Consider the following 9,361-nt stretch of genomic DNA (forward strand, 5'->3'; position numbering starts at 1 on the left):
TGATGTATGTATTGTAACCTAAGGACCTGGTACCACACCTGACACCATCCCTTATTACCCTGGATTTTTTTACAGCACAAGGCAGTGTTACTGATATTATATCCGAAAGGTTCTCTATATCTCATGGATACTGGGGAACTGCTGCTTCACTCCTTGCAAAGGCAAGTCTTTTGTCTTTGATTGTTTGTTGGTTGCATGTTGCAAACAAAGCAGGTTTATTTTCTTGATGATCATACACATATTTGTGCAACGCTGCGAAATATTCACTGAGGTATCTGAATTGCAACACTGCATTTCAAACAATGTGCGCACTTGTACACCACCCTCTTGGTGCATCCACTGAATAGCCTCGTATCATAAAAAAAATATCAGGTGGAGATATGAAATATATTATTCTGATTATCATCAAAACCACATATATTTGATAAATGTGGCTCAAGTTTCATTCTTGTCTTTTACGGGCTGAAGAAAATATTACTACCGCCACGGCATAATTTGAGATCTGCCTGCATGCAACGTGTAGCGTCTTTAACCATATATACGTACTAGGGCCCTGGTATAGTTAAATGCCCAGCAATACATGACACCTATGTTTTGCTCTCATGTGCTGCTGCTTCAACTGGAGAATGCTGCGTGAATGCAATCTGCGATTATGACTTGATTAGTGATCAATTACCGTAGAACCCCGCTATAGTGAACTCGGATACAGTAAAGTGAAACGTGGTCCCATTACAGTTGACGACTATAATTTTTTTGTTTTGTTTGTAATGTTTTTTTTTTGCAATAAACGGCCATAGTAAAGAGCATCTGGCCGTGGTGGTGTACTTCCCGAAGAATGTGATGACATCGCGGCACGCGCGAAGTCGGGGATCGCGAGGCCAACGTTTGGAGGCTAATGAATACCGAAAACGATAAAACGGCGCTTTTTGAGATGGCTTCGCCACCGAGCTCAAGAGCGCGAGGAGAAGCAAACTTTTCGAAGGACTTGGGGCCGTGAGGCAAAGCGCACGGCGCACACTGCGAAAAAAAAAGTAAAGCTTGCTATGAGTGTAGAAAGAAAGCGACGCGGTTCGCTATGAAAGGAAAGCAAGTAAAAGTGCGGTGATTAATAGAGAAGGGAAGAAAAGGGCGAACATTTGCATCATGGCAGCAGTGGCACAGTGTGGGTGGTTCTGCCGCGTTTGACTGTGTCACAGGTGTTTCTTAACTATTGCCTCTTAAATGTTGCCGAGGCTGCATAAGACAATGCCATGTTCACACAGAGCTTTGGTTTTTACATGTAACAAAGTTGATGTCATATTCGCAGTCATGTTGCATTCTTTCAAATGCAGTGCTTCCACAAGACGTAAACGAAATTGGAAACGTGATAACATGAGATGCGATAACTGAAAATAAATAATTATCTCTTAAAGGGTCGATAAGAGCAGGACTGAAGGTATTTTTGAGTGTTTCTCTTATAAGCCAAAACTGTATTTAGTGAGTAGCCAGAGAGTATCCTCAGAGCCATGCCATCATCACCAACTGTAATGTAGTAAGACCCTTATATAGTAAAGATTTTTGCTGGTCCGAGTTGCTTTGCTATAGAGGGGTTCTGCTGTAATGGCATTTTTTTTTCACCCCTCTATGTCTTTGTGCATATGACGTGAACTGAACGGGCTTGGATTTGCAGGCCGATATGCAGTCGGTGGTGGAACAGATCAACGAGAAACACCTGTCCCCGTGGGCGGAGGCATGCTTGAAGGACAACATTACCAACACTCCGCTGTCTCCATACCTTTGTCAGGTGAGCCATTGGTTGATGTGGGCCATGCTTTTCTGTGTTGTGGTTTCATGCCTTTGTTTTTATCCTTCTAAAATTCAAGATATGCCGTCTTTCCAGAGACAGAATGGAAGAATGCCCAAAAGTGCAACTTTGTTGACTCAGCCTCATGTGCACTTATTCTCCCATTCTTACCTGTTTCTGTTTGGTTCTGTGTGTTCATTAAACTTACCTCAAGCACAAAATTTTCCCTTACTGAACATGTTATTTTGCTGAATTTCTCAATGTTCTGTGCAGTCAGCTTGAACACACTTTCTTTTTCCAGTGTGATTTGCAAGACACGAATGCCCTCAATTTTGTCTGGCTCTTAAACAGTTCTGGTCACCTCTTACGATAACTGAGCACAAGGAGCATAGCTGCTGCAACCGCATCTTTGGTATAGGCGAAACGCAAAAACACCCTTGTATTAGTATTGAGATTTCAGTGTGCATTAAAAAGCCTGAGCTGGTCAAAATAAATCCGGAGCCCAACACTTTGGTGTACCATGTGCGCCCTTGGGCCTTGGCCTATAAAAGTTCATTATGATCTCTCACTAAAGGTGCCTTTCCTTAATCTTGGAGTTTGTACACCTGGCCTCATAATAGGGGATATTAAACACTTAGAAGGGCAGCGAAGGATTAAAAGACTGGGAGAAACCAATGTTAGGATGGAAGAGGTTTTCTGCTTCTTGCCTTCATCCTGTTTGTGCTGTACTTTAAAGGTGCACTGAAGAGGAATCTGAACTCACCTTTTTGCCGCGGGAACTCAATCTACACGTTCCGAGCATTCTTAGAAACTGCGGCTTATTGCCCTGTGTGGCCGATTTCCCTAATTAAATCGAATTAGCGTCCGGCTCCCGCCTTTATTTTTGAATTCTCCCCCGTACGGTGGGCGGAGTCGACCATTGCGTGGAGTGCCTTTCAGCCAGCTCCGTGGAGGCTTTGCTTTCGCTTTATGTTGTTTTTTAGGTTTCCGTGAATAAATAGTTTCATTTGCAGATAATATAGCCGCAAAATAAGCCCGCAGAAATAAAAATACGCGCGGACAATTTGCTTCTACGGATTACTACGTATTACTCTGCCGATGGCAGAGTGCCAAGCCGCCATAGGGACTGGGTGAAAGGCACTCCGTGCGTTGGTCGACTCCGCCCACCGTACGGGGGAGAATTCAAATGAAAAGGCGGGAGCCTTACGTTAATTCAATTTAATTAGGGAAATCGGCCACACAGGGCAATAAATCGAAGTTTCTAAGAATGCTCAGAACGTGTAGATTGAGTTCCCGCACCATAAAGACGAGTTCAGATTCCTCTTCAGTGCACCTTCAATACATCCAGGTATAGATGAAAGAGTGGGGCTATTCAGTGACTGCCTCTTGTCTTCTCTGGTAGTTACGCATGCATGCCATTTGTTGCTTCAAATTTGCACTGCACAGAGCAGTTCCTTGGCTGCCCAGAAATGTCAGTCTTGAAAATCTCCTGCAGGAGCTTCTGTTTGACAGAAGTCTGTCGCTGGATGGAAGCAAGCTCGCCAGCACCGGTTTCACCTGTCTTGTTCCCGAGATAACCAAGGAACGCATCAGTGAAGTAAGAACCCTTGAGAAACCTGTACGGGCACTTGCGCACATGTTCGAATGTAAATGTGAGAGACCTAACTCACTTACTTCCTCCCCTGATAGTCATAGTATAAGTCTATGCATGTACTAGAAAGATAGGTTGACTCCCTTCTGCCAGGTGGAGGATCAGTGCTCTCATCCTCCTTTGATCGTGCTTTGTTACGTTTTGTTAGAATGAAGCTGTCACATGTTTTGTTAGAATGAAGGCTGGCTTTTGCTTCTTTGTACTTATCCAGGCTGCATTAACAGTGTGGCTCAATTCTATGTGTACAGTTAGCTCCAATATGAAAGGGAACACATTACAGTAAAAGCTCGTTAGTTCGACCGCCATAATTCAGAAACCTGGATAATTCGAACTGCCAGCGTGGTCCCAGGTAACGCCCATGTAAGTCCACGGTGTGGGACGCTCGCTAATTCAGACGCTGTAGGTCTCGCACCGGTTGGTTCAAAAGGGCTTCCAAAAAAGAAGCCATGTTCGAGCATTACCAGCGCATCAAGCAGTCGTCTAAACAGTCGAACTGAAACCTAAATTCATGCTGCCGAGTCTCTTGCGTACACATCTGACACATGTGCAATGGCAGGCATGACGACTAACAAATGGCCCCGTCTTCGAGAACAGTTCTGACAGCATGCATAGCGTGCCAACCTGGGGAGATGGCAGGTATCGGCCATGCATTAGCAAGCCAACCAAGTCCAGCTTCGTGCAGTTTCACGATGATTGGCACATTGCTAGTTTTGTCTTCCCCCTTTTCTTTTTTCTCGCCACTTCCGCACCGCTGCTCATTTCCGTTGCTTCTGTGCGCATGGTTCTTCTGCTCTTCCAGTGCACCGAAACTTCACTAACATCCCGTATAATCATAGAGCCATAAAGCAGCTTCATTTGTCCAGAACTGCCGATGATGTTACATTTCCTCTCCAGCACATTTACAGTGTTTTTGGTTCCCTGGATACAGGTGAAAGCAGTAGAAGCATAGGAGTATGAGAGTAAACAGTAAAAGTGATACTGCTGCTTCTCGAAGGGAAAAAATAGAGAAGCGAAAAAATAATTTATGTACCATATTGTCTAGATTCAGTACGCACCTGATGTGTAATCCGCATTGGCAAATTTTGGCTTAAAATAGAAAGTATTTGCTTAAATAGATAGTCCGCGCCCAGTGTGTAGTCCCCAAGGATGAATTTCAGGCGAAAAGAAGTTTCTTTACATTGTTTGCAAGCAGAATGCAATCTGTAAACAAATTTTATTGTCTGACAGTAAAACTCTGGGTCTTTTATCGGACCACGTTGAAGTCGGATCACAACCATTCTTCAAGATGGACTGCATCGCCACTTGCGTTGATGGTACACTTATGTGTTTGCATATTTATTGACTGATTTATATTCATCGAGGTTATCCGCATGTGCTCACAAATCCAAACGCTGGAAAGCAACCACTCTAGGTACCTCAAGCAGCAGTGCTGTGTGATTTAGCACAGTAAAATGTTGCAGGTGTAGTTAGGTTGCATGTTTCATTTTACTTTAACAGTTATGCTAGGCTTCTCCGACTGTAACAAACTACATTAAAAAGTTTTAATAATGTACTGTCCACAAATATAGATAGTCTGCACCACACAAAATTTCAGCTTTAAAACATATAGTCTGCGGGCTATAGTCCAAAAATACGCTACTTTCATTCAAAGTGCTGTATGCACGCCAGTCTGGCATGCTGCTGCTTTCTCAATTGTACCTAAATTCTCAGTCAAAAAAAAAATAAATGTTCAGATGAAAACTAAACCTTGTTAACCTGAACCTTGTGAACTGAAAATGCCAGCGAGCTTTGGAGCAAGGGTTGTGCTGCTACAGTATAATGCCTTGTCATTCAACTAACACGGGATAGACCAAATCCGTTATCCAAAAGACCAAAAGATCCGTTATCTAATTCAGATTTGCTTCACTCATTCTCTTCATGTTTGCACATTCATTTATACCTCCTTTCATTATTTATACAATGATTCGTGCAGGTTTGAAACATTTAATAGTGTTCTTGGTTAACCAGAAGTGTGCTACAAGTGATATTTTATCCAGAAGTCCACCGCCGTGGTGGCTCAGTGGTTATGGTGCTCGGCCGCTGACCCAAAAGACACTGATTCGCATTTAATAGTGTTCTTGGTTAACCAGAAGTGTGCTACAAGTGATATTTTATCCAGAAGTCCACCGCCGTGGTGGCTCAGTGGTTATGGTGCTCGGCCGCTGACCCAAAAGACACTGATTCGCATTTAATAGTGTTCTTGGTTAACCAGAAGTGTGCTACAAATTATATTTTATCCAGAAGTCCACCGCCGCGGTGGCTCAGTGGTTATGGTGCTCGGCTGCTGACCCAAAAGACTAGTTCGATCCCGGTCGCGGTGGTCGAATTTCGATGGAGGTGAAATTCTAGAGGCCCGTGTACTGTGCGATGTCAGTGCACGTTAAAGAACCCCAGGTGGTCGAAATTTCCGGAGCGCTTCACTACGCCGTCAGTCATAGCCAGAGTCTCTTTGGGACATTAAACCCCTATACAGGGTGTTTCACCTTAGACTTTCTGCAATTTTTAAAAATAAGCTATTTGAATTAGATGCGCGCTTTTTCTGGCATAGCATTGTCAGTGGTGTAGTACATCATAATGCAGCTAAGACGCGCTAACTAGCAGGCTTGTTAACCAATATTAAATAGTTAACTTTTAAACTATTACCGTTGGGCTCCTTAATTATTGAGAGGCATGTAGCCCACCGTAAGTAATGTCCATATCCGTTTTTAGAATTTCGAGAACGCGATTATCCTCGGCGCTGTGGCCCAACAAATTTTGGCTATTTCGACGAGTTAGGTTCACTGGAGAGGTTGCTGTGCCTGCAAGCTTCTCAAACCGCATGTATTTTGGCGCGATGTAGGCGAAATTTGTTGGGCCACAGCGCCGAGGATAATCGCGTTCTCGAAATTCTAAAAACGGATATGGACATTACTTACGGTGGGCTGCATGCCTCTCAATAATTAAGGAGCCCAACGGCAATAGTTTAAAAGTTAACTATTAAATATTGGTTAACAAGCCGGCTAGTTAGCACGTCTTAGTTGAATTATGATGTACTACACCAATGACAATGCTATGCCAGAAAAAGCGCGCATCTAATTCAAATAGCTTATTTTTAAAAATTGCAGAAAGTCTTAGGTGAAGCACCCTGTATACCCTAAACCTACCCTAGAAGTCCTAAAGTTTAATTGCATTATCTGTTTCAAACTTCCAGATTATTGACGACTACGTCGAGATGGGCCTTTTTCCAAGGTCACTGCTTTTGTGATGCAACTGTGATGCAGAATGAAGTGGACAGAAGTGCTAGTCAACTTCTGGTCATCTACAAGAAAGAAAAAAAAAACGTGCCTTGCAAGTATTTCTTCACATCGAGTACAGCAGCCATTGCCACGAGTGCGACGTGCTACAATCTTTTTTTTTGCCTGGCTTCTTTACTAGGTTATTTACAGCTTGTAGAGCTCAGTCCCCCGTTTGTTTCCTGCAGTATATTTTTACATTCCATTTTGTGCAGCAATGCTTGTCTTGCATTGTTAAAGCCTGTGACACATATATGATGCTTGAAGTTTTCCCTGCAGTCTTCTTGATGCTTTGTTTTGTGATATGACGCAATAAATTTTTTTAAACGGTAATAATGTCAGTCATTTCTATATCTGTAACAGGGCATTTGTGCTGCTACGGCAGAAATTTCTTCTGAAGCAGATTTTGGGAAGGTAAATCCATCGGACTATACCATGTTTTGTGCTGCATTGTCCAAAGCAGGAACCTGAATGTTGGTGTGCTATAGAATCCAATGGAAATGTACTGCCGGTGCTTTTTTTTTCTTTTTTTACTGGATTAGCTGATGGCAAAAAATGCCAGGTGTGCCACTCCACTTGCGAGAGCAAAGAAAAGGATAATGAGATCTGTGGGGACTCAATTTGTATCAAGTTGTTGGCAGCAAAGTCAGTAACCAAACTATCAAAGCATCTGATACACGAGAACCGCTTATGACCAACTCACGCTCGTCACTTTGGCAATTGTAGCCCAGCACATGACAGCGGAAGTGCTAACCAGCTTCACTCCACTGGAACAAACAGCGTTGAGCTTCCCGGTTTGCTAGCATACAGAGTATGAGCAATGAGTATTGCTTTTACATTTTGTTTGGCATAAGTCTTTGTGTGTCAGACTCCAATTATGGCCTTCGCTTTTTGGGATAAACCTAAGAAGAATGGCAGTGCTGTGTAATTTTGTTCATGTTCTACGATTCACTTACTACTCTCTTTCTCTCTTCAAACTGTGCTCCAAGATAAGCCAACTATAAGCTTTAAAAGGTGTATGCCTGGGATACGAGCACACTGTGTGCAGTGAGCAAAAGCTTTCTCTGCTACGCTGCGTCAAAAGCTATACAAGCAGCATGTGCAGAAATGTATGCACAGCAGATCACTGTCAACTACAGTGCACATCTATTCCATCTGCTACTTCTATGTGTAAAGGACTGCAAATACATGTGGGCACCCATGGCATAGGCACAATTGAAACTAAGCTGCCAAGGTTACACTACTCTAGAGTGTATGGTCCTTCTTGTCCATCCCAAACAGGTGTATCAGTTCATCTTCTGTGAATTGAATAATCCTTGTAGACTCCAAGTGTATCTGGAAAAAAAAAGTTTGTTCTGTAACAACTGTGCTCTCGCATAGTGCACAGCACATACTTTTTGCTTCTTCAAAATGTCGATCAACTTCATCTGTTTCTTGATAAGTGCTAGCAGGTCAGCCTTCTGCTTTTCAAGCTGCTGGTTTTTCTCCACAAGCTCTGCCATCACCTTGTCCTGTGCATAATGTACAACTTTAGAAGCACATCCAAATATAGCCTGTTCAAGAAGCAAGTCCGGCTTGCGCAATCATGACTGGGCGTGAGCGCGGGCAAGTTCGTGGCGCTGAAAATGCAAAGTTCGTGCATACCTCACCGCCTTGCCTCTGCGATGAGTAGTCCTTGGAGAACTTCTCGATTTCTGGCAGCTTCTCGCTCGTGTCTCCCATTTAACGCCGGTGTTTCGGAGAACTGAGAAAAATGTACCGCGTACTCCTCAGGCTCTGGGCGGGCTAGGAGGTGTAAAGACAGGCGAGATTACTGCCGGTCTGCGCTAAAACCACGCGCAAACCCTAAAGGTGAGGTGACGTTCTAGACAGACGAGGCAGGGGTAAGCAGGGGAAAAAAAGCTTTATTTTGCAAACTCAAGAAAAAATTGCTTTCGATAGTAACACTAATCTTCATTTGCATACAACAAGCTTTTTGCTGGGCGGCGTGCGAGGCGTTTACATGCATAGAAGGCACGGTACCTGTGCAATTTGATGCAAGCTGCGGACGGCTGTGCATTGATTATGTGCAGCAAATGCCAAGGGGTCGCGACCAGTGCCGACTGCGGTGCCTCATCGGCCAACAGCAAAGCCATGCCGCGCAGGTCGGACGCTACGTAGCCTTGGCGTAGCAATGATTGCCTATTATTTGCTACGTCACGAACGATCAGCTGCGAATACGGAAACATATCTTCTAAAAAAAAAAATGAACAACACGAACCGCACTGCCGCAAAGTAGTACTTGCCCAAGTACCCTCAACGCTGCTAGCTCTGAGTAGCCGCTGCGCCCTCTGGAATTTTTGCAACGTTACATTTAAATTTTCTTGCGAACGACGTCGTGGTATTTATTGTTACAAAAGCTATTTCCGCCATACAAAGCTTACATATACAAACTCCCACTACGTGTTCATCGCGCGAAGACTTGGCATATGCATAAGAAACTAGCGCATAATTTTGTTGAAAGTGCACGACCAAGGTGAACGGAGCAGCTTTATTTATTGTGTTTTGCGCATACAGCACCAACTCGCTGCGCAGCCGCAGTACAATCGATTGTTTAATGCAAGAACACGCATAAAC

At 43.7% G+C, this 9,361-nt stretch overlaps 2 protein-coding genes across 5 annotated transcripts in view; one reads left to right on the forward strand and one right to left on the reverse strand.

Annotated features, from left to right (window-relative positions):
• Window positions 1-7,081, forward strand: part of LOC149339359 (uncharacterized) — an 81,349-nt gene extending 74,268 nt beyond the window's left edge. Inside the window, exons 11-14 of the mRNA XM_089548116.1 lie at window positions 76-161; window positions 1,670-1,783; window positions 3,279-3,380; window positions 6,664-7,081. Of these exons, the coding sequence (XP_089404242.1) occupies window positions 76-161; window positions 1,670-1,783; window positions 3,279-3,380; window positions 6,664-6,717 (356 nt within the window). The 3' untranslated portion in view covers window positions 6,718-7,081. The remainder of the gene's footprint in view (window positions 1-75; window positions 162-1,669; window positions 1,784-3,278; window positions 3,381-6,663) is intronic.
• A 787-nt stretch (window positions 7,082-7,868) lies between these two features.
• LOC149339361 (testis-expressed protein 9) lies at window positions 7,869-9,358 on the reverse strand. 4 transcript variants are annotated; one of them, XM_089548121.1, is made up of 4 exons: window positions 9,006-9,358; window positions 8,390-8,489; window positions 8,140-8,256; window positions 7,869-8,080 (listed from the first exon to the last, which is right to left on the reverse strand). In XM_089548121.1, exons 2-4 carry the CDS (start codon window positions 8,465-8,467, stop codon window positions 7,991-7,993), a joined length of 285 nt encoding a protein of 94 aa, XP_089404247.1. In that variant the 5' UTR covers window positions 8,468-8,489; window positions 9,006-9,358; the 3' UTR covers window positions 7,869-7,990. The 4 variants fall into 4 exon arrangements, with proteins under 4 accessions (XP_089404247.1, XP_089404246.1, XP_089404245.1 ...); XM_089548120.1 differs by having other exon boundaries at window positions 8,390-8,609; window positions 8,768-9,357; XM_089548119.1 differs by having other exon boundaries at window positions 8,768-9,355.
• Window positions 9,359-9,361: the final 3 nt, after the last annotated feature.

Source organism: Amblyomma mixtum, chromosome 6 (assembly GCF_055824585.1).
Source record: "Amblyomma mixtum isolate Tamu chromosome 6, ASM5582458v1, whole genome shotgun sequence".
Taxonomy (NCBI): Eukaryota; Metazoa; Arthropoda; class Arachnida; order Ixodida; family Ixodidae; genus Amblyomma; species Amblyomma mixtum.

Coding starts and splice junctions, on each gene's coding strand:
- LOC149339361 (XM_089548121.1), bottom strand. CDS start 8,467: ATGGGAGACACGAGCGAGAAGCTGCCAGAAATCGAGAAGTTCTCCAAG. Junction 8,257..8,389: donor CGCAGAGGCAAGGCGGTGAG/GTATGCACGAAC, acceptor CATTATGCACAG/GACAAGGTGATGGCAGAGCT. Junction 8,081..8,139: donor ACATTTTGAAGAAGCAAAAA/GTATGTGCTGTG, acceptor TTTTTTTTCCAG/ATACACTTGGAGTCTACAAG.